The 24,962-nt window shown below is 45.4% G+C and overlaps 1 protein-coding gene across 4 annotated transcripts in view; it reads left to right on the top strand.

Moving 5' to 3' along the window:
* SMARCAL1 (SWI/SNF related, matrix associated, actin dependent regulator of chromatin, subfamily a like 1) overlaps nucleotides 1–10,558 on the top strand; it is a 65,714-nt gene extending 55,156 nt beyond the window's left edge. For 3 of the 4 annotated variants that reach the window (XM_030916437.1, XM_030916438.1, XM_010362317.2), the window contains 4 exons: nucleotides 2,287–2,469; nucleotides 4,132–4,232; nucleotides 5,540–5,636; nucleotides 10,242–10,558. In XM_030916437.1, the coding sequence (XP_030772297.1) occupies nucleotides 2,287–2,469; nucleotides 4,132–4,232; nucleotides 5,540–5,636; nucleotides 10,242–10,481 (621 nt within the window). In that variant the 3' untranslated portion in view covers nucleotides 10,482–10,558. Of the gene's footprint in view, nucleotides 1–2,286; nucleotides 2,470–4,131; nucleotides 4,233–5,539; nucleotides 5,637–8,044; nucleotides 8,313–10,241 lie in introns of all 4 variants that reach the window. The other variant, XR_004053189.1, reaches the window with a different exon arrangement.
* Nucleotides 10,559–24,962: the final 14,404 nt, after the last annotated feature.

Below are 24,962 nucleotides of genomic sequence, written 5' to 3'. Positions count from 1 at the left end.
AAAAATTGGCACCCTCTTAAAAACTTTCCATTTTAATAGCATTGTTGAGGTATAATTGACATGCAGTAAACTGCACATAATATGTATAATTTTACAAGAATCAAGATAGAAAACATATCTGCCACCTGCTGCCCCCACCCCCAGAGTTTTCTCGTGTCCCTTTGTAATCACTCCCTCCTGCCCCTTCCCTCACACTCCCATCCCCAAGCAAACTCTGGTCTAGTGTCTGTCACTGCGGATTTGTTTGCAGTTTTGTAGAATTTTATATGAATAGGGAATATAAATGTGGAGAAAAGGACATTCAGGATGTATTTTTTTCTTTTCTTTTTTTTGAGATTTATCCGTGTTGTGTGTCTCACTTCATTTTAGTGTTCAATCCTTGGTTTTCCTTTTTTTTTTTCTTTTTTGGTTATCTAGACCTGCAGATATTCACTCCCTTTTAGTGCTGAATAACATCCCATTGTACATCGTCTGTTCACCTGTTGATGGACATTTACCAACATATCCTTTTAGGAAAAATTAGAGACCCCTAAATCTGCAGAAATAGAATGGTTAAATTATGCTGTTGCTGCATAATGACATCTTATAGGGCCATTAAAAATGATATTTTAGAACGCTTAATAATACAGTTTTACTTATAATACGTTTTATTGGGGGAAACAGGATATAAAACTTTTTATTTAAAAGATATATATACCATACACATCAAAAAAAGAGACAGGGAAAAGTAGATTGCTTAGATTACTAAATGTTTTTATTTTCCTTATCATGTTTATCACTACCAAGAATAAATAAATGCCATTTAAAAGCAAATAGCTAAACTAAACATGCATTACCATACAACACAACAATTGACTTTTGAGCATTTTTCTCTGGGAAATGAAAACTTAGGTTAACAGAAAAACCTGTACACAAATGTTCATAGCAGCTTCATTTGTAGTAGCCCCAAATTGGAATCAACTCAGATGTCCTTCAACAGATGGATGCTGAAACTGTGGTATATCCATACCATGGGCTACTTCTCGGCAAAAAAAAAGGAGAAAATTATTGATACAGGTAACAACTTGGATGAATCTCCAGAGAGTGCTGAATGCGAAGGTCCATTCCAAAAGGTTATATGCTGTGCAATTTATATAACATTTGTATAGCATTCCTTTTTCTTTTTTTTTTTTTTTTTGTTTTTGAGACAGTCTCGCTCTGTCACCCAGGCTGGAGTGCAGTGGTGGGATCTCAGCTCACTGCAACCTCCGCCCCTGGTTCAAGTGATTCTTCTGCCTCAGCCTCCTGAGTAGCCGGGATTACAGGCATGCACCACCATGTCTCACTAATTTTTGTATTTTTAGTAGAGGCAGGGTTCCGCCATGTTGGCCAGGCTGGTCTTGAACTCCTGACCTCAGGTGATCCACCCGCCTTGGCCTCCCAGAGTGCTGGGATTACAGGTGTGAGCCACTGTGCCTGGCCTATAGAGCATTCTTGGAAAAAAAAAAAAATTGGCCAGGTGCAGTGGCTCACGCCTGTAATCCCAGCCCTTTGGGGGGCCAAGGCAGGCGGATCACCTGAACTCAGGAGTTCAAGACCAGCTGGCCAACATGGCAGAACCCCCGCCTCTACTAAAAATACAAAAATTAGCCAGACATGGTGGTGCATGCCTGTAATCCCACCTAGTTGGGAGGCTGAGGCAGGAGAATCGCTTGAATCCTAGGGGGCAGAAGTTGCCATGAGCCCCCGCACTCCAGCCTGAGTGACAAGAGCAAAACTTCATCTTAAAAAAGAAAAAGAAAAAAAAATTTTTTTAGAAATGCAGGTCAGATTAGTGGCTATCAGGAGCTAAGGACCGTGGAAAGGGGAGGAAGGTAAAAGGATCCTTGCAATGTTGGAATTGTTCAGTATCTTGACATTGGAGATGAATACATGAAAACCTACTCAGGTGATAAAATTGTGTAGAACACACACATACAAGTAAAACAAGAAATCTGAAGATCAGTGGATTGAATAAAAGTCAGCATCCTGGCTGCGGTATCATACTATAGTTTTTATAGAATGTTACCATTGCGGGAAACTGGACAAAGGCCTAAGAGGGATCTCTGTATTATGTCTTACAATGGCACCTGAGTATAAGCAATCATCTCGATACCAATTTCAATTTGAAAAGAAAATCTCTTAAGGCAGGGGCCTCTGCTGAGCTGGAACCTGGTTCCGTGCTTGCGCTGTGGCTGGGTATGGTTTGCTCAGAAGCCCCCGGCCCGGGGCTGTTGCCCACCTTGCTTCTGCCCCTTGTTCCTACAGCACGTGCAGCACATCCGTATCGATGGCTCCACCTCGTCGGCTGAGCGGGAGGACCTGTGCCAGCAGTTCCAGCTGTCGGAGAGGCATGCCGTGGCCGTGCTGTCCATCACTGCTGCCAGTATGGGCCTCACCTTCTCCTCGGCTGACCTGGTGGTGTTTGCTGAGCTGTTTTGGAACCCAGGGGTAAGAGACGCAGAAGACTTGGATACCCCACTGGCATGCTCATGGCTGTGGGCAGGAAGCAGCAAGTGTCGGTCGTGGAAAGTGTGGTTTCCTTTTTATCCATTCATTATACTTCCCACAAGTCAGTTTTCACTTCCTTTAAGCACTTCTATGTCGATCGGCTAGTTTCTTTTTTTTTTTTTTTTTTTTTCTTGTATGAGACAGTCTCTTATCACGCAGGCTGGAGTGCAGTGGTGTGATCTCGACTCACTGCAACCTCCGCCTCCTGGGTTCAAGTGATTCCTCTGCCTCAGCCTCCCGAGTAGCTGCGATTACAGGCGTGAGCCACTGCGCCAGGCGATTGGCTGGTTTCTAGATTTTCACAGCAACCTGTAGGATTATCGACTCCGTTTTATCAACAGGAAGGTTGAAGTCTTCCAGGGCTAGAAGGAATCTTAGACTTCTTGTCTCACAGGAGGAAGTTAGGGCACCGAGAGCTCAAGGGGTGAGGCAGGAAGAACTGCACTGCCATAACTGAAGAGGGACACGTGGTGGCACCAGGTTGCAGCCTAGGCCTCACATTCCAGCCTGTGTCCCCTTCAGTAGCCATCATTGTGAGCTGCTTTAATAATGGACCTCATGCAGAGTAACAGCAGTGAGTAGTTCCCTGGAGACCACTATTGGCCTTAGCTGACCAACTGAGAGCAGAGATAAGACATTTGTTTGAACTCATAAAATTTTCTGGTAATCTCCAGGAAAGTTATATCCCCTTTAATATCTGATATTATGGCTTTTGTTGGCTACACATGAGGGACTGCATTAATAATGGGTAGACCTTGAGGGTGAAGCCATTTTATAAAAGAAATAATGCTCATGATGTTAGGTGGTTTCTTTTTTTTTTTTCCTTTTTTGAGACAGGGTCTTGCTCTGTCACCCGGGCTGGACTGCAGGAACTTTTTGACTCACTGCAGCCTTGATTTCCCGAGCTCAGGTGATCCTCCCACCTCAGCCTCCTGAGTAGCAGGGGACTACAGGTGCACACCTCCATGCCTGACTAATTTTTGTATTTTTTGTAGAGATAGGGTTTTGCCATGTTGCCCAAGCTGTTCTGGAACTCCTGGGCTCAAGCAATCTGCCTGCCTCGGCCTCCCAAAGTGCTGGGATTACAGGTGTGAGCCACCACGCCCAGCCTTTAAGTATTTATTATAAGGCTTACCACTATATTAAACCACCACCCTATGCCCAAATCATGGATAGCCTCTCCCTTGTGTGTGATGTTTTTATTTATTTAGAAGATAACTTTTTATTTCATACAGAGAAGAAATGGAAGTGTACAGGCCTCCATCACTGGCCCCTCCCATGCAGGCTGATGGCAGAGCCTGTGCTTTTTCATTTGCAGCACCTAGCTCAGCGCCCAGCACCGAATGGCCACCCGCAGATCTTCTGTTCCACATTCCAGCTCCCCAACCAGGGCTGTTTTGGGTTCTCTCTTTTGTTAAAGTGGCAGGTCATTTGTAGGTCTGAGATGGTGAAGTGTAGGTTATTTCTAGGTCTGAGACAGTGAACTGCTTTGAGGGAGGGAGGGTTGTGGCGGGGCTGGAAATGGGGTGGAGAGGCTACCTGCTATGGTGGGTGGAACTGCTTCAGGCCTTTACCTTCCTGTCTCGATTTCTGGACACACAGGTGCTGATCCAGGCTGAGGACCGCGTGCACCGCATTGGACAGACCAGCTCGGTGGGCATTCACTACCTCGTGGCAAAGGGCACAGCTGATGACTACCTTTGGTATGGTTTGGCTGCATGGCCTGGCAGTTGGAGTTGAGCAAGGGTGGAAGCTGATGATATGTTTACTTTGCTCCCTAAGTGCTTCTGCTTTTGCTAAGTAAGGTCTTTAAGGATCTATAGAAAATTGACTAGTGGCCAGGCGCAATGGCTCACGTCTGTAATCCCAGCACTTTCGGAGGCCGAGGTGGGCAGATCACTAGAGGTCAGGAGTTCGAGACCAGCCTGGCTAACGGGGTGGAACCCAGTCTCTACAAAAATATGACAAAATTAGCTGGGTGTGGTGACGCACACCTGTAGTGCCAGCTACTCGGGAGGCTGAGGCAGGAGAATCACTTGCACCTGGGAGGCAGAGGTTGCAGTGAGCTGAGACTGAGCCACTGCACTCCAGCCTGGGCGATAAGACGAGTCTCTGTCTCAAAAAAAAAAAAAAAAGAAAAAATTGACTAGTAATGCCCTCCTGCTTTCATCATGACCATATTTGGCCTCCCTCAGTAGTGTTCACTGGTGGCTTACAGGGTGCATGTGGAATCTTACAGCAATAAAGGGTTGTGGCTCCTTTTCCTGCTGGTCTGAGGCAGTGAGAGGTGCCGATTGTGACAAAATGTAGATGGAATTTAGTTTGTAAAACACCCTGTTCCCAGATGTGAAGGCATTTGTTAGGACAGGGTGACAGTCTTTTACCTTTTATGATGTGCATTTATCTGGTGGGTATATCTTACATTGCTGCTGCTGGACCACAGGGAGGAAGTGGCTTTCCCTGGACCGTGTAGTGTACTTCGTTAGCAGAGCTGGAGTAAGATTTTCAACCTGGGGGTTTCTGTCTGTTACCTAAGTGAAAAACCTCAAAAAGCTTCTTCCCCTCATCTCCCTCTTCCAGATATTAAATTTCTTGATTATCTCATTGATTTCCACTGCTTGTCTCTGTTTCCAGCCTTATGACTAAGAAGTCTTTCCTTTGCAATGTGTGTGGGCCACTCCTACTTCCCTCTGTTTAGTGGATTCGTTAATTGGGCAGCTCATAACACCACCAGATTCAAAACTGTGTTGTAATGAGGCAGGATTTATTTCCTACACATCTTCCATTAGAAAGAATATGGAACCTGATGATATTCTTAGCCCTAAATTGGAGTTTTTACAAATGAGAGGGGGCAAATTTTTCAACATGAATGTTTGCGCCTTGAGAGATGCAAAGATGTGAAACTGTGAACAAGCCGTGGTCCCATAAGAACAAGGAGGGTGGCCTCATTTTCATTAGTCTGGTGGTTCTGCACAGGTTGTATTCACTGCAGCTTATTTCTCCCTAACAGGCCCCTGATTCAAGAGAAGATTAAAGTTCTGGCGGAAGCCGGGCTTTCTGAGACCAATTTTTCAGAAATGACAGAATCCACTGATTACCTCTACAAGGTAATGCCAGCACATGGCTCTTCACCCCTGGAGCAGAGGGAGGCATTAAGCTGTCTGCCAAGTCTTTGGGTCCTGAGTAGGAGGATATGAATCACTCCTAGGGACCTCCCCTAGCCCCAGAGCTGAAAACAATGGCCTGCAGTCATTCTCAGTTGAACCATGCATGCATCGCTTTATGGGGAAGTGATGGCATTAGCTCCTACAGCTGCTGGCATTCCCGCCCAGACTCCGAATGCTGCCTCTTCAATCAGACCATTAGAAACTGACAAAACTCCCCATGGCAAATGTTGAATTGTTTCAGAAAGTACACAGCAACACCACACATAGGGCTGCCACAGGAATGTGTCCCCAGCACGGAGTGGAGAGTGTTTAAAATAGGGTACTGGCTTCACAGAACATATTTTCCCCTCTGTCATTTTATTTTGTTCTCAGTGTCTCCCCACTTGATAGAGGGGTAAACTGAGACATGGCAGTGCAGTAGGCTTGCACAAAGTCACAGGGCATGTGAAGCCAGCCCAAGGAAGAAGGCTTCCTGACTTGGCCCAGCATTCTTCTTTTGAGTTCAGCCCCTTGTAGAGGAGTATAAGAGGCATCCCTCCATAACCAGGCAGGCCTTGTCAAAGGTGCTGAGGGGGAAAGCTGTTGCCTCTGGACGGGACAGCCCTGGGCCCATCATGCCTGCCTGGCCTCAGTGCTCCAGCCCAGTGGCTGCCACAGACTCTTCCTCCCCCATTTCAGTGAAACACAATGGAGGGAGCAAGAGACCCAGAGCCTTTCGAAAGCTTGTTTTCCTTCCCCAGCTTGGATTGTTGGCCAGAAGGTGAAAACTAGGAGTATGGCCTCCTCGAGCACAGCTCATGGTTGAATTGTTTCTGCCAAGAGAGCTTGAATCAGGTCTGAGCCTCATGCAGAAAGGGGCCTTAACGGTAGCTTATCAGTAAAGTGAAGCACCTCCTCCTTCCTGTGAAATCACCATCAGAAGTTGAGTTAGGGCAAGCGTGGTGGTGCACACCTGTAGTCCCAGCTACTCGGGAGGAAAAGGTGAGGATCATTTGAGCCTAGGAGGTCAAGGCTGTAGTCAGCCATGATGGTACTGTACTCCAGACTGGGCAACAGAGCAAGAGCCTGCCTCAAAAAAAAAAAAAAAAAGGAAAAGAAAAAGAAAGAAAATAGTTTAAATAAATAAGAAGTTGAGTTAAATCTTATCGTTGACACCAAGACTTAAGACTCTGTGGATCTGCTCATTCACTTACATTTATTTAGCAAATAAATTTTCTTTGCAAGAATTTATTTGCTAAATATTGGGATAAATAAGACTCAGATCATATTTTTAAATGCAGATTGCAAATTATCCTTTCAGGCATATATAGTTAATAAGCCAATTTTAAAACAACCTTATTTTTAAGCTTTTTAAAGAACTCTCCAGTTCAGCTGAATGGTAAACGGTAACAGAGCCTAGGTTATCATATGCCTTTTGAAAAGAAAGAGCCTGAGCAGGTATAGTGGCTCAAGCCTCTAATCCCAGGCCGAGGTGGGCAGATGGCTTGAGCCCAAGAGTTTGAGACCAGCCTGGGCAACATGGTGAAATCCCCATCTCTACAAAAAATACAAAAATTAGCCAGGCATGGTGGCACGTGCCTGTATTCCCAGCTATTCAAGAGGCTGAGGCAGGAGGATTCCCTGGACTTGGGAGGCGGAGGTTGCGATGAGCCAAGATCACACCACTGCATTTCAGCCTAGGCAACAGAGCTAGACTTTGTCTCAAAAAAGAAAAAAAAGCCTAGTTTTAAAGGAGTCTCACTTGAACTCATTTATTCCTCCTTGCCTTTCTCTTACTCTAAATTAGTTAAGAATTTCTACCTAAAATATAAGTACAAGGTAATATTAATGGGTTTTCTCAAATTTATTTTGATTAATAACTATATCAATTTATTTTTTAATTAAGATGGGGCTGAAAAATTTTAACAAACTACTAGAAAAAGAAAATGTTGCTTCCAATATAGGAGACAAAAGCAGAAGAGGTTATGTCTCACTGAGATAGGCTTCCTTCTGAGAGGGGAAATGAAATATTAATCTGATCTTGGAACTCGCTTCCAATTAATTATGCATGCCCCAAGTTAGCCTACAGTGTTGCCATCATCATAATCAAATGCACATTAGCAGCTTTTTCTACTTGGAATAGGCTGCCTTACAGGGTGGCGTTTCCTTGACATTGCAGGTATTCAGAAAGAGGCTGATGAGGGCATCCTGGAGGAGGGCGTGTGGGTTATTTGGGGGCCAGCCTTGAAGATCTTTCATATCACTTCCCTCTCTGCAGGACTGGGACCCTGAAAGGCTAGGAGATTTTGGGTGCAGGTTAATTGAATAATCTGAAGTTCTTAAGTGACAGGCTGTCATCAATTTTCAAGGAACCCTGCTTCACCAATGTGGAGGGATTTGGTTAAGGAATGGTGAGACACAGTGGCCAGCTGGCAAAGATCTGTACGCTGTTTGAAATGGAAAGAAACCTGAGGCAGGAAGAGCTGTTGCAAATCCATGCAGTACCAAGTGATGTGGCCCAAGTAAAGATGGTGCCTAGAAGGAGAGAGGAGGGAACTGATGAGGGTAACAAACTTGCATGAGCCGAGGACTCTGTTTGCCTGGATGATTTCCACCTGGGAGACTACGAGAATGCAGGTAGACTATAAAAAATAGACTTACGGGAAGAGAAGCTGCTTTGGGAGTATAGGAGAGAGATGAGAGACCAGTGATTTTTTTATATGTATTCATTTGTTTAGAGACAGGGTCTCACTCAGTCACCCAGGCTGGAGTACAGTGGCACTATCCCGGCTCACTGCAACCTCCGCCTCCCAGGCTCAAGCCTCCCGAGTAGCTGGAACTACAGGCGCACGCTGCCAACACCTGGCTAATTTTTTGTATTTTTGGTAGAGATGGGGTTTCACCATGTTGCCCAGGCTGGCCTCTAATTCCTGAGCTTAGATGATCCCCCCATCTCAGCCTCCCAAAGTGCTGGGATTACAGGCGTGAGCCCTTGCGGACAGCCTTATTTTTATTTATTTATTTATTTTTTTAAGACAGAGTCTCTCTCTGTCACTCAGGCTGGAGTGCAGTGGCGTGATTGTGGCTCACTGCAACCTCTGCCTCACGGGTTCAAGTGATTCTTATGCCTCAGCCTCCCAAGTAGCTGGGACCACAGGTGTGCACCACCATGTCTGGCTAATTTTTTGTATTTTTAGTAGAGATGGGGTTTCACCATGTTGGCCAGGCTGGTCTCGAACTCCTGACCTCAGGCGATCCATCCACCTCGGCCTCCTAAAGTACTGGGATTACAGGCAAGAGCCACTGTGCCCAGCCAAGAGATCATCTGATTTTAAACCAGTGTTAGTTTTATCAAACTGTGGGATGTCAGTGGAGATATGGAAAATATACTTCTGGATTGAAAAATGGTCAAGGTTGGAAATTTAGATGTAAGAAAGATCGGCAGAGGGGTGATAGTGATCGTGTGTTGTAGTTGTATCCACTGGTCATGGTTTTAACACTACACCATTGTCATCAATGTATAGATGCTGTTGGTAGGTATTTTGGTTATTTGTAATTTAAGGTAATCAGAATAGGTACACATATCTACTTATGAATATGTTACATGTGTGTATGTTTTTTCCACCACTTTGAAAATTAGGTATAAGCCATGGCTGAACACAGAGATTTGGAAATCTAGGGGGCTGGGCCCATGGTGGCTCACACCTGCAATCCCAGCATTTTGGGAAGCTGAGGTGGGCAGATCGTTTAAGCTCAGGAGTTTAAGACCAGCCTGAGCAACATTTAGTGAGATCCTGTCTCTTAGAAAATTTAAAAAATAGGCCGGGCGCGGTGGCTCAAGCCTGTAATCCCAGCACTTTGGGAGGCCGAGACGGGTGGATCACGAGGTCAGAAGATCGAGACCATCCTGGCTAACACGGTGAAACCCCGTCTCTACTAAAAAATACAAAAAACTAGCCAGGCGAGGTGGCGGCGCCTGTAGTCCCAGTTACTCGGGAGGCTGAGGCAGGAGAATGGCGTGAACCCGGGAGGCGGATCTTGCAGTGAGCTGAGATCCGGCCATTGCACTCCAGCCTGGGCGACAGAGTGAGACTCCGTCTCAAAAAAAAAAAAAAAAAAAGAAAGAAAATTTAAAAAATAAAAATAAATTTAAAAATAGAGATTTAGAAGTTGCATTACACCTTAACTGACCCTTAGTAGAGAAAGGCTTTGGAGGAAATGAGATCTTGAGTGCTATTTCAGTATTGAAATAGTGATTTGGAAAGTTCAAAGGGAGAAAACATTTCCAACGTAAATTATAGCGTGAGAGCAGCTTCTTTGCACTCACAATCATTTCTTTTTCCTAACCCTGTGAGCGCAGAGAGGGTAAGATGTCAGACACTAAAGCAATGAGGCTGCTTTAGTGATGGTTTGCTGAGATGATGTGCACTTGCCATCATGTAGCTCCCTGACACCATAAAATGTGTGGTCTCTCATCTTTATATTCTCCAATCAGCCCCAGTGGAGGAGAGTCAGTGTTGGAGCTTGGGTTCTTCCTTTTATCTTTTCTTTTCTTTCTGTGATAAGGACCCAAAGCAGCAGAAGATCTATGACCTATTCCAGAAGTCCTTTGAGAAAGAAGGAAGTGATATGGAGCTCCTGGAAGCAGCAGAGTCCTTTGACCCAGGAAGTGCTTCAGGAACATCTGGAAGTAGTTCCCAGAACATGGGAGACACCCTGGATGAAAGCTCATTGACAGCCAGTCCACAGAAGAAAAGGAGATTTGAATTTTTTGATAACTGGGACAGCTTTACCTCTCCCCTGTAAAAGGGGCAAAAAGAAAAAAAATAAAAAGTATTTTAAAATCACGGAATTAAAATAAAGTAATATGTTTTGTTTTAAAAGTTTTTGCACTTCTCTTGCCATTGCAGCAGTGCCTGTGCCTGTGTCCAGGCTCAGCAGGAGACCAGGCCAAGCATCAACTTTCCATTCCTGTGTCGTTATGTGTGAGCTTGCTTGGGGTCTTAACCTCCGCTCTTCTGGCTTAGGGATGGACACAGCAAGTCGTAGTAGTGGGTAATTCATGTTCTCTAAATAATGAGGTCCTTTCTACACAATCCCCATAATCTAGAATTTTAAAATGTACTGACTCAACAAATATTTATAGGGCACCTAATTTGTGCAGGCACTGTCCTAGGTGCTGGCAGTCATTCATCCAACAAAAGACAAAGTATGAGCCTTTGTGGGAAGACCAAGTATGAGCCTATGCAGTGGGAGAAGCAATGGTTGTAGGTTCTCTTTTCCAATACAACTCTTCATGGACACTGAAATTTGAATTTTATTAATGTTCATGTATCACAAATTATTCTTTTTTTCCTGCCATTTAAAAATGTAAAAACCATTCCTTGTTTACCAGCTGTACAGAAACCAACAGTGGGCTGGAAGTTGTTCACTGCCCATAGTTGCCAACCCTGGTTTAGAGCAGCATGGTCCAATAGTAATGTAATGCAAGCTGCATATGTGATTGTAACTTTTCTAATAGAAGATTTCAATTTAAGATTAATAATATAGGGAGGCTGAGGCAGGAGGATCACCCGAGGTCGGGAGTTCAGGATCAGCCTAACATGGAAAAACCCTATTTCTTCTAAAATTACGAAATCAGTCAGGTGTGGTGGTGCGTGCCTGTAATCCCAGCTACTTGGGAGGCTGAGGCAGGAGAATTGCTTGAACCTGGGAGGCGGAGCTTGCAGTGAGCTGAGATCACGCCATTGCACTCCAGCCTGGGCAACAGGAGCAAAACTCCATCTCAAAAAAAAAAAAAAAAGATTAATAATATATTTAACCCAATAGATTAAATATGTTATTTCAATTTACCAACAATATTTAAAAATTATTAATGGGAAATTTTACATACTTGGGCTGGGCGCAGTGGCTCATGCCTGTAATCCCAGCACTTTGGGAGGCCAAGGTGAGTGGATCACTTGAGGTCAGGAGTTCCAGACCAGCCTAACCAACACGGAGAAACCCCATCTCTACTAAAAATACAAAAATTAGCCAGGTGTGGTGGCACGCGCCTGTAATCCCAGTTACTCAGGAGGCTGAGGCACAGGAGTCACTTGAACCTGGAAGGTGGAGGTTGCAGTGAGCCAAGATCGTGCCACTGCAATCCAGCCTGGGCAACAGAGCAAGACTGTCTCAAAAAAACAAATAAGAAATTTTACATTCTCTTTTCTGAACTAAGTCTGAAACAATGTATTTGACATGGGCAGCATCTCAATTTGGGCTAGCCACAGGTTTCACGTGCCCAGTAGCCATATGAGACTGGTGGCTCCTGTGTTGGGCAGCTCTGGTTTAGAGAGTGATGAGGGAGTAGGATGTCATGTGGGGAAGAGCAATAGTTGATAATGTTGAGGAGAGGGACAGAATGATGCAGAGCTCATAGGCCATAGAAAGGAATCTGGGTTTAATTCTGAATATGAATGGAAGCCACCAAATGGCTTTGAGCAGACATATGAGGCAATCTGATTATATTTTTAAAACTTATAAAATTATATATATATATATTTTAAATAAAGACATAGCATCTCACTATGTTGCCAGACTGGTCTCAAATTCCTGGCCTCAAGTGATCCTACCACCTCGGCCTCCCAAAGTGCTAGGACTACAGGTGTGAGCCACTACGCCTGGCCCTTCTTTATTTTTTATAAATATAATCAGGCCCAACATAGCAACACCCTGTCTCTATTTAATAAAATAAAAAGTATTTCACGCCAATACATGTGCAGAAAATAGAGCAGGAAAGGTGGGCAGAGGGAACACTTAGGTAGGAAGCTATGAAGCTATTGTGACTATCTGTGGGGTTGGTGCTGGAGTGTGGCTGAGTATGGGTTGCACCATGGAGGAGATGAGAAGTGGTTGGGTTCTGGACGTATTCTGAAGGAAGCGATGGAACGATATGTGTAGATAGATTGACCGTGGGGCATTTGTGGAAGAGAGGCTGGGACTTTGGTGTTGGCCTGAGCAAAGTGGTAAGAGAAGAAAGAGTGGGAAGGGGAGGTTGGGGAGCCGGGTAAAATCAAGGGTTTGGTTATGGACTTGTTGAGTTTGAAATGGCTGGGAGATAATCTAGCAAACTTGGAGACACCCCACCCAGATCCCCTTCAAGGAGGGGCTTGCTCAGCTGTGGGGAGTGAAGTTGGCAGATGACTTCCACCTGGCCACAACTGGTCTGCAGAAAGCCACTTTGAGGTCACACCCTTCTTAAGGCAGCTTGCATCCATGACTGAGCAAGGCAGGGCACAAAGGTTGGGCCACTTTGGCCTGATGCAGGGCAGCTCTGATGAAATACTTAACATCGTGTTACAAGTGCCTGCATATTCAGTACAGGAAAATGCTATATAGGTTTGTAGCCTAGGGGCAATAGGCTAGACCATATAGCCCAGGGACTATGTCCTGGGCAGTATTCGCTGCAGAGCTCCCCGCTCCCTTCTTCCGCTCCCTGCTGGATTGTCTAAGGTTCCCGCAGGCCTATATCACAGTTCACCTCTCCCCCTGCCAAACAGGCCTCCATCCCCTTCCTTTCACCGGTGGTTAATCCCTAATAGATATCTTGTGCCCCAAACTCTGTCTTGGTGCCTGTTTCTGGAAAACCCATACAATCTAGCAAGATCCAAGGGGAGGTGTCCTGCAGGCAGTTGGATATGTGAGTCTTCAGACTGTGGAAAGGTCAGAGAAAGAGCTGTGGATTCTGCCCCAGCATGGGCTGAATGAGGTCACCAAGAGGGTAAGAGTGGCTTCCGAAAAAAAGCAGTTCTGACTGACCCCCACAAACTGCAACATAGACAACTGTGCAGGGAAGTAAATGAGGAAGAAAACCAGAATGGGTGTCCAGGAATGGGAGTTTTTGGGGTTTTTTGTTTGTTTGTTTTTTCAGACAGAGTCTCACTCTGTTGCCAGGTTGGAGAGTAGTGGCACGATCTTAGCTCACTGCATCCTCCGCCTCCAGGCAACTCTTCTGCCTCAGCCTCCTGAGTAGCTGGGATTACAGGCACCTGCCACCACGCCCGGCTAATTTTGTATTTTTAGTAGAGATGGAGTTTCACCATGTTGGCCAGGCTAGTCTCGAACTCCTGACCTCAAGTGATTCACCCGCCTCAGCCTCCCAAACTACTGGGATTACAGGTGTGAGACCCTCACCCAACCAGGAATGGGAGTTTTTAAAAGTATTTTACCAAAGAAGGAGCTGCTGCTCTAACTGGTCTTACAGAAGGGCAGGGAGCCAGATGTACGTTAGAGTTTAGAGTTAGCGCAATTTTCACAGCAGCAATGAAAGATGCTTAATTTGTCTGACGTCATGGTGTGTGGATTTGTTAGACTTAAATTGTTTTCACTATTCAGTACTTACTAGGTGCCAGGCACTGGACTAAGTGCTTTACATAATTGTCACACTTGATGCGATCTTGGAGGAAGGTAGTGGTATTTTGATTGTGCAGGTGAAGAAACGGAGCCAAGAAATAGTACAAATTGCTCAAGTCCAGCTAAGAAGCTAAGAAGTGGCAGAGCAGAAACTGCAACCAGGCCACCCCACCCCTAGAGCCCACCCATAGGTGTGCTGTTCCCCAGCAGGAGGCCCAGTGGTGCCTTGGTGGTCTGTTAGCTGAGTTTGGTACATGGCTCCCTTCCTGAAGGGCTCGGCCCTGGCTGCAAGTCTATCTCTGCAGTCCACCTGCTGGCTCTCTGCAACAGAGAACAGGAAGACACTGGAATGCACCACTTTCTTATCCTTTTTAATTCCCTTTCCTGAGTTTCTCAAAAGCTCCAGTTGACAGAGTAGATCTTTTGAGGCCACCTAACCCCCCTCACTGTTGTTCAGGGTGGGGGCAGGGGAGGCTTCCTGACACCTCAGCACAGTTGGGACCGGGGCATCCATGTCCTGCATAAGGAAGGCTCTGGCCTCAGGAAATGAGTGAAGATGATCACCTTGCTGCATGGCGTGCAACTGCTGTGCTTCCAGCTGGTCACTGTGTCAAGCTGCCGGCTGCTCCTTAGGCCAGATCTCTTCCAGAAGGCCCAGTCTAAGCATCTGAGTCTAAGTGGCATCAGTTGCTTCTCCCAGCTTGCTAAGGAGGACTATGGGGTTAGCCCTTGAGTCTGCTTTCCACTGGCTTATACTGCCACGAGGAGCTCTGCTGTGGCCCCAGATCTCCATAAATAACTAAGCCTTTGGTCCCCTCATTATCTGCTGAAATGAAAATCCGGGGCCAAAGGCCGAGAGAGAATGTCTTGTCTCGGCTTTCCTTTGGGCCACCTGAATTTTCTTAAATCTTCTCACTCCTAGCTCTTTGTTTTAATTTTGTTAGATATACCAGTTTGACATTTGACTATTATAACAGTGACTTGTGTCTTGTCAGAAGCTTCCAGAGGACAAATGTTGGCTCTATCTAAATTTTATTATGATTTTGTCCAAATCAGGCACTCACTTTTCGAAGAGCAAAAACTAGAGCAATGGCTGCAGTTTCATCTAGTAAGCTATACTACACCCCCTTGTGAGTGGTTGCTCTGAAAAGCCAATTATAGTCATTCACCACATAACAACTTTTGGTCAACAATGGACTGCATGTACCATGGTGGTCTCTTAAGATTATAATGGAGCTGGAAAATTCCTGTTGCCTAGTATCTGTCATAGCCATTGTAATGCTGCAGCACAATGCATTACCTTTCCTATGTTTAGATATGTTTAGATACAGAAACACTTACCATTGTGTTACAAGTGCCTACATATTCAGCACAGTAACATGCTATACAGGTTTGTAGCCTAGGAGCAATATGCTAGACCGTATAGCCCAGACGTTTACTGGATGCTACTATCTAGGTTAGTGTAAGTACACTCTGTGAGATTCATGCAGTGACAAAATTGCCTAATGACGAATTTCTCAGAATGTATCCTGATTATTAAGTGATGCATGACTGTACATCACCTCATGGCTATTGCCCTTGGAGGTTTATAATTGGCAATGGACCCAGAGATTTAATGCAGGTATGGAGAAGGACATAGTCGTTCATGTCCTGTGTGGCATGATGGGAGGTGGTCCAATAGGGACAGACCCTGTATGAAAAGAAATGCTAAAATTGTACATAAATTTTGCCCACATGTTGTTTGCATGGATTTTTGCAGACTTAGGGGTCTTGTCAATGGAAACAACACAGTCACTTCATTAGGGAAAAATCTCTGGAATGAGTCAAGGCCCAGGAAGTAGAAAGGATTTTGGATCACAGGCAGATCTTTAGAGAACTTCAGGAAGGAATATTTCTTCCTCACCTGCCCCAGTGCCCATCCAAAGCCTCTGCTCTGTGTATCTGAATCACACGGCTAGAGAAACATGAAGAAGCCCTCACCCGGGGCCCTGTGGACATCTCCCGAGATGCTTCCACCTGCCTGCTGCTCACTCGGTCCCCACCAGAGTTTTGATGCAGCTTTTATGTGGGCTCTATGGACTCGGATCTCTTAGGATCTCATTCTCTATTCCCATTCACAGTTTCTCCTCCAGGAATGTGGTTAGGATACGATGGGTATAAGGGGTGTAATACAATGGTTATGCTTCAAAAATAAAAGGGAAATGTACAGGTGATTTTAGAGACCTTCATACCCAGTGTTGCTCTGGTGAATCACCGATCATCATTAAATTACTAAATTCCTGCTGTATTCACCCTGGGACCTGCAGCACAGAGTGGCCCTCGTGATATTGCAAGAAGTCAGGTCAGTGGCTGCCAATGGGAGGCCTTGCTCTCATTCCTTGCAATTTGGTGCCCTTATTTATTTATTTATTTGAGGCAGAATCTCACTCTGTCACCCAGACTGGAGTGCAGTGAGGTGATCTCAGCTCAGTGTAACCTCCACCCACTGAGTTCAAGGAATTCTCCTGCCTCAGCTTCCCGAGTAGCTGGGATTACAGGCACCAGCCACCACATCTGGCTAATTTTTGTATTTTTGGTAGAGATGGGGTTTCACCATGTTGGCCAGGGTGGTTTTGAAGTCCTGACCCTAGGTGATCCACCCACCTCGGCCTCCCAAAGTGCTGGGATTACAAGCGTGAGCCACTGCACCCTGCCTGGTGCTCATATTTAAAACCATTATTCGTCTGTAGTCTTAGTAAATACGGCCTGTCGAGCCTCCATCTGAGGCCTCTAGTTGAATCTCAGTTTTCTGGAAAAAAATGAACTCTCGCTTTGAGATGTCCCTGAGGTCCTCCAAAGCAAATTTTATTTATACCATGTAGCCTATCTATTTTAACTTAGACCATCCCATATGTACCTCTGAAATTTGTTAAGAGTCACCTAGCCAGTTCTGCATAATTCAGCAAAAGACACTTGGGCTTATTTATATAGACAGTGAATATCACTGGGTTTAAAGTGGTATTAATGTTTCCACACTAACTCCTTTTCCTCCTTCATTTCACAGCACAGTCCAGACCCCCAGAACTGTTTTTTCTGGAAGCGTCAACTGAAATGAAGAAAATCTGGGCCCATCTGCTCCCACTCCTGTCCCTGCCATCAATTGTACCCTTACAGGATTTTACTAGACGTCACCTCTGGCCCATGGAGCTGGTCTCTGCCTTCCCTCGCCAGGGTCACTGAGAGGTATCTTGTTTCCGGAGTGATCCTGCTTGATTTCTGCCTCTAGGGCTGGCATCAAGGAAGCCTCTAAGAGGCAGCAAAGGATCCTGTTAGTCTTGATCCACTTGTGCTTGAATTAATCATGTCTTTTTCCTTCTTGGCTTCAGAGGAGCCTTTTTCTAGATCAGTGGGAGAGCTGAGAAATCGAGCAGGCGGTGTCATCCCCACACCACTGGCCCTGAGGTGTTGCCTTGCCTGTTCATTCTTGTCTGTTAGAACCTCAGTGCTTCTTGAAGTTCTATCCTCTTTTTTGCAAAGGGGAGAGAATGAAGTCCAACCTTATATTTACTCCATCCTCCCACTTCTCACCAAGTTCAGAATTACCAACATAAAAAATGGCTTGGAAGTTTAAAGAGGGTTACTTGGAGAAGTCTCTTCTACCTGTGTTTTGGTTTGGTTTTGTGTTTTTCTGTGAGGTCTCAGTGAAGGAAATGAATTCCCGACCACAGCAGAAAGCATTAAGAAGCCTGTGAGTCACAGTCTTTTGGGCATCATGACTATCAACAGTTATTTGATTTTGCAAGATCCTCTACACACATTTCTCTCCCACCCCCTATTCAACAGATTTTGAGGCTCTTTTTCTCTTTTTTTAACCCCTCTTTTTGGGGGCAAAAGACAATATACAGAAAAGTTCATAAAACAATTTACAGTTTAACAAAATATTTTAAAATAAACATCCATGTAACCATGACCCCCAGGTTATAAAAATAGTATGTTGTGAGGCCAGGTGCGGTGTCTCATGCTTGTAATCCCAGCACTTTGGGAGACTGAGGCACGTGGATCACCTGAGGTCAGGAGTTCGAGACCAGCCTGACCAACATGGTGAAACCACATCTCTACTAAAAAAAAAAAAAAAAAAATAGCTGGGCGTGGTGGTGCATGCCTGTAGTCCTGTAGTCCTAGCCACTCAGGAGGCTGAGGCAGAAGAATCACTTGAACCCAGGAGGCAAAGGTTGCAGTGAGCTGAGATCGTGCCACTGCACTCCAGCCGGGGGGACAGGGCGAGGCTGCCTGGGCAACAGAGCAAGACTTCGTCTAAAAAAAAAAAAAGAAAGAAAAAGAAAAAGAAAATAGTATGTTGTAGAAGCTTTTGTGTTTTGCCTTTAATGTTTAGCTCTACAATCCACCTGCAGTTTATTTTTGTATATGGGGCGAGGTAAGGCCAAGGTTAATTTTTTCCATATGAATATGCAGTTAGCTCAGCAGCACTTATGGAAAAGGCGGTCCTTCCACCTACTGCTCTGCAGTGCCTTCTTTCCAATATTATGAACTTGATGTAAAAATACATCTAAGGCTGGGCGCGGTGGCTCATGCCTGTAATCCCAGCACCTTGGGAGTCCAAGGCGGGCGGATGACCTGAGGTCAGGAGTTTGAGACCACCCTGGCCAACATGGCGAAAACCCGTCTCTACTACAAATGCAAAAAAAAATTAGCTGGACATGGTGGCGGTTGCCTGTAATCTCAGCTACTCAGGAGGCTGAGGCAGGAGAATTGCTTGAACCCGGGAGGCGGAGGTTGCAGTAAGCTGAGATCGTGACACTGTACTCCAGCCTGGGCAACAGAGTGAGACTCCATATCCAAAAAAAAAAAAAAAAAAAAAAATTCATCTAGAAATGTATAAGCTCAAAAATAAGAGTCCTGCATTCTCCTCCCTCCCGCCCTCAGCCCTACCTCCTAGAAGTAATAACTAAATAATTTGAGATGAAGTCATTTGTAAATCATTCTCTATGCATACAAATGTATGTAAAATACACATAGAATCTGGTTTTACAAAAATTGTATCAAATTCTTCATACTGAAAATGACTCACTTCACATGATTTGACCATTGTTTCATATTGATCTACCCATTAAATTATTTATTTATTTATTTATTTATTTATTTTGAGACAGAGACTCTCTCTGTTGCCCAGGCTTGAGTGCAATGGTGTGATCTCAGCTCACTGCAACCTCCGCCTCCCGCTACTCATTAAATTAAATTTAATCCAATGCTGCCTCCTTACATATTTTAAAGTTGGCCTAAAAGTTTCTCTGTACAGAGTGAACTGTAACCTAACTGGATTGGTAAACAGACTGGGACCCACGCTTGTAACAAGTAGCCAAGTCTCAGGCAATTACTGCAGCCACATTTCAGCCAATCACAGGTGGCCAACCGTTGGCACTGTGTTCAAATAAGGCAAATGTGGAGTTGCAACCAATCCAGCTCTTTCTGTCCTCACTTCCCTTTTCTGTATGTTACTTTCTTTGTTCTGTCCATAAATGTGATCCAACCATGTGGCAACCCTGGAGCTGCTCTGAACCTCTCTGGTTGCGGGGGCTGTCCAATTCACAAATCATTCTTTGCTTAATTAAACTCTGTTAAATTTAATTTGTTGAAAGTTTTTCTTTTAACATACCTTATCCCACTTAAGAGTTGCCGGCCGGGCGTGGTGGCTGAAGCCTGTAATCCCAGCACTTTGGGAGGCCGAGACGGGCGGATCACGAGGTCAGGAGATCGAGACCATCCTGGCTAACACGGTGAAACCCCGTCTCTACTAAAAAATACAAAAAAAAAAAAAACTAGCCGGGGGAGGTGGCGGGCGCCTGTAGTCCCAGCTAGTCGGGAGGCTGAGGCAGGAGAATGGCGTAAACCCGGGAGGCGGAGCTTGCAGTGAGCTGAGATCTGGGCACTGCACTCCAGCCTGGGCGACGAAGCAAGACTCCATCTCAAAAAAAAAAAAAAAAAAAAAAAAAAAAAGTTGCCAAGTGACTACTCCAGTCTTTACGCGTGCCCTTCCTGTGTAAATGCTCTGTGATGGGTCCATTAATAACTAGAACGAGTTTAAACGGAATTTGAGGCGAGAAGGAGGAAAGGAATGGAGGGTTGCCTAGGTCAATTTCCCGCACTCTTATTCTTGCGGGGCATCCAGGACTGCCTTGGAGGGCCTCACCTCTCCTGCTGGGTCAGCTCTTGCCTGTGGCTCTGGGCTCACAGGGCTCTCAACAATGCTGTACGGGCCCCACTCTTGTCTGTGGCCACCAGGGGCTTTGTGGAGAGCAGGCTCTCTTGAGGCACGAAGTGAAAGAAAAACGCCCCGATACACCCTTTCTGTCTCCAGCACAAGAAGAACTTGGAATGACGCTTGCACCTCAGATTTCTTTCAAGAATAAAATGTTCCATATGCCCCAAGAGAACTGGTTAACAGCTACAAGAACTCCTCTCTGGAGGCAACTTTTAACTTATTTATTTTTCCTTATTTTTCTTTATTTATTTAGAGACAAGAGTCTCGCTCTCTCACCCAAGCTGGAGTGCAGTGGTGCAATCTCAGCTCACTCTCCTCCTCCTGGGTTCACAGCATTCTCCTGCCTCAGCCTCCCGAGTAGCTGGGACTACAGGCGCCCAGCACCACACCTGGCTAATTTTTTGTATTTTTTTTTTAGTAGAGATGGAGTTTCACCACATTGGCCAGGATGGTCTCGATCTCCTGACCTCGTGATCCACCCGCCTCGGCCTCCCAAAGTGCTAGGATTACAGGCATGAGCCACCATGCCCACCCAACTTACTTATTTTTCTAAAGGCAAAGAGTGAATGTTGAGGGCTCCTTAAGAGCAGAGGTGAGTCAGCAGTGATTTTTACCGAGTTTTTTATGGGGACACATTACAGTTAACATTCTCTACACCGGATGTCCTCTAATAGGGATGGAAATTTATGAGCCCACAGATGAGACAAATTGAGACTTTAGGAGAGGGCCAATTCTCTGAAGTCACTCAGAGCTGATTTCACGAGTGCTATTTGTACATCCTCAAGCTTGCTATTTAAAGAGAATTGTTCAGTTTTGACAAAATTGCTCTGAACATGAACAATTTCCTCCTATTATGGAGTGTCTCATTTTCAGCTGCTTATTGCATTCCTACTCATGCATTCCCTCTTCTCTTGCTCTCTCTCTCAGACCCCCTGAAGGCCAGAGACGTAGGAGGCTCTGCAGTGGAGGGCGTGGGGGAGGTAGCACATTTGCTAACTAGCGCCAGCCCAGGATGGCTCACCTCAGCTCTGCCTGGACTGCCCCAGCATGAAGCTGACTCACCCACTCCCCAGGTCAATTGAGCACCATCCTGCTTGGCCAAGAGGCACAGTCTGAAAAGGGAGGACCGTGGTGAGTGTTTAAGATTCCTTCCACTAGTTTCCTTTGTTTGTACCAATATGAATATGTTTTTGTTTTAATTTATAGTTTTCTGGAGGCAGGCAATGTTTAGGTGGAGAGCTTTCCAGACAACCCCAAAATGCAGTGCATTTCCCTTCTGAAGGAAGAGGGACTTGTTCCCTTGGCCCCTTGCCATCTTCCACCCTAACCTATGGGGGCAGAGGGTGCATGAGGCCTGTGGTGGAAGCAAAACATCTTGAGCACGTCTCACTCCCTTTGTGGGCCTCAAGTAGCAGTTACCATGACTGTAGTGGTTTCATTGTGTTCAAGCTAAAGAAATTAAGGAGAAAAGAGATGGGCATATTTTTAAGGGAAAGGAGAAGGCAGATCTTCTGTAGTTCCTTGAGTATGGCAGAAGAGGAGAGACGATTGAAAAGGCAGAAAGGTGGCCGGGCGCGGTGGCTCACGCCTGTAATCCCAGCACTTTGGGAAGCCGAGGCGGGCGGATCACGAGGTCAGGAGATTGAGACCATCCTAGCTAACACGGTGAAACCCCATCTCTACTGAAAATACAAAAAATAGCCGGGCATGGTGGAGGGCGCCTGTAGTCCCAGCTACTACGGACGCAGGCTGAGGCAGGAGAATGGCGTGAACCCGGGAGGCGGAGCTTGGAGATGGCGCCACAGCACTCCAGCCTGGGCAACAGAAGGAGGCTCCGTCTCAAAAAAAAAAAAAAAAAGAAAGAAAGAGAGAAAAGGCAGAAAGAGATGTTGAAATCAGGTAGTAGCAGCAGCAGCAGGATCTCAACAAACACACTGGCCAGTATTTTAAAATGTCCACTAGACACTTCATGAAAGTTATTTTATCCTCTGGAGACCCTTAAGAGGTGTATAATGTACTCATTTTGCAGCTGAGGAAAGAGACCTAGAGATTTGAATCATGTGGTACAGTGGAGAGAACACACGTCTAGATGTCACTTAATGGCTATGTGACCTTGGGCAAGTCATTTGACCTCCCTGGGCCTCAGTTTCCAGTTTGGGCTTCCAGAGAAACCAAAACATATAAAACGCTTCATATACCCATCACCATTATACCATGCAAGGTAACTATCCCCCATTCAACAGATATTACTGCTGTCATGTCAGGCTCTTGTATAGGTCCTGGGATGCAGAGGCGAACAACATAAGCCCTGTTCTCATGGAATTGACTTGTGGTGACCTCTTTGGGTGGTGGTGGTGGGTGGTTGTTTTAAAATAGACTTTATTTTGTAGAACAGTTTTAGAATTATGTAAAAAAAAAAAAAAATTGAGAGAGTAGCTTTGTACACCCTTACCCAATTCTCTCTATTGTTAACAATTTTTTTTTTTTTTTGAGACGAAGTCTTCCTCTGTCGCCCAGGCTGGAGTGCAGTGGCGCGATCTCAGCTTACTCCACCTCCACCTCCCAGGTTCAAGTGATTCTCCTGCCTCAGCCTCCCGAGTAGCTGGGATTATAGGCACGTGCCACCATGCCTGGCTAATTTTTTGAATTTTTAGTAGAGACACAGTTTCGGGGCCGGGCGCGGTGGCTCAAGCCTGTAATCCCAGCACTTTGGGAGGCCGAGACGGGCGGATCACGAGGTCAGGAGATCGAGACCATCCTGGCGAACACGGTGAAATCCCGTCTCTACTAAAAAATACAAAAACTAGCCGGGCGAGGTGGCGGGCGCCTGTAGTCCCAGCTACTGGGGAGGCTGAGGCAGGAGAATGGCGTAAACCCGGGAGGCAGAGCTTGCAGTGAGCTGAGATCTGGCCACTGCACTCCAGCCTGGGCGACAGAGCGAGACTCCGTCTCAAAAAAAAAAAAAAAAACAAAAAAAAAGACACAGTTTCACTGTGTTAGCCAGGATGGTCTCAATGTCCTGACCTTGTGATCTGCCCACCTCGGCTTCTCAAAGTGCTGGGATTACACGTGTGAGCCACCGCGCCCGGCAACATCTTAACATTAGTATGGTAAATTGGTTACAATTAATAAAGCAAGATTAATACATTATTATGACCTAAAATCTATACTTTATTTGGATCTTCCTAATTTTTAATGTATTGTCTTTTTTTGTTCTAAGACATCATGTTACATTTAGTCATCATGTCACCTTAGGCTCCTCTTGGCTGTGACAGTTTCTCAGGCTTTCCTGGTTTGACAGTTTTAAGGAGCCCTGGTCAGGTATATTGAAGGATGTCCCTCTTTTGGAATTTGTCTGTTGTTCTCACAATTAGCCTGAGGATATGGGTTTTGGGAGGAAGATCACAAAGGCAAAGTGCCATTTTCATTCCACATCAAGGGGACATACTAACAAGATGACTTATCACTTCTGATGTTGACCTTCATCACCTTGGCTGAGGTCATGTTGGCCATAAAGTTACTCTTTTTTCCCCTTTCTATACTGTGCTTTTTGGAAGGAAGTCATTCTGTGCAACCCACATTTAGGAAGTGGGGAGTTATGCTCACCCTCGAGGGCAGAATATCCACATAAATTATTTGAAATTCTTCTTGGCCAGGCGCAGCGGCTCACGCCTGTAATCCTAGCACTTTGGGAGGTCGAGGCAGGTGGATCACGAGGTCAGGAGTTCGAGACCAGCCTGGCCAACATGGTGAAACCCCATCTCTACTAAAAATACAAAAATTAGCTGGGCGTGATGGTGCATGCCTATAGTCCCAGCTGCTCAGGAGGCTGAGGCAGGAGAATTGCTTGAACCCAGGAGGCAGAGGTTGCAGTGAGCCAAGATCACGCCACCACACTCCAGCCTGGGTGACAGAGAATTGCCTCTTGTCCTTCATTTATTTATTTAGTCTATCACTTATTTAAATCTACGTGGACCCATGGATATTTATTTTACACTTGGGTTATAAATCAATACTACTTTATTTATTGCTCAAAATTTTCTAGCTTTGGCTATTCGGAGTTCTTTCAGTTGACTCCTGTGTCTCTCTGACATATCTCCATCAGTGTAGGGTTTTCTGAACATTTCCTTATTTTCTAGCACTACAAGATACTACAGTCTCACCTTGTATATTTCCTGCTGCAGTCCTAGAATGAGTCACTTCTCTGAGGGGCCCTGGTTCCTTTCATTAAAGAATGATATTACAAACCAAGATCTGGGGTCCAGGCATGGTGGCTCATGCCTGTAATTCCAGCACTCTGGAAGACTGAGGCTGGAGGATTGCTTGAACCCAGGAATTCCAGACCAGCCTGGGCGACATGGCGAGACCATCTCTACAAAAATAAAAAAATTATCTGGGCACTACTCAGGAGACTGAAGTGAAAGGATTGCTTGAGCCTGGGGAGGTCAAGGCTATAGTGAGCTGTGATCACACCACTGTACACCAGCCTGGAGGACAGAGCAAGACCCTGTCTCAAAACAAAACAAAACAAAACAAAACAAATAAAAACAAACCCTGAGATCTGGGGTGGTAGGTATACTCGTTGTTACTGGAGATGCTTGGATTTTTTTTTTAATGGGAGTTTTTTAGATTAT

Source organism: Rhinopithecus roxellana, chromosome 14 (assembly GCF_007565055.1).
Source record: "Rhinopithecus roxellana isolate Shanxi Qingling chromosome 14, ASM756505v1, whole genome shotgun sequence".
Classification (NCBI taxonomy): domain Eukaryota; kingdom Metazoa; phylum Chordata; class Mammalia; order Primates; family Cercopithecidae; genus Rhinopithecus; species Rhinopithecus roxellana.
This window is presented reverse-complemented; position numbering and strand designations above follow the sequence as displayed.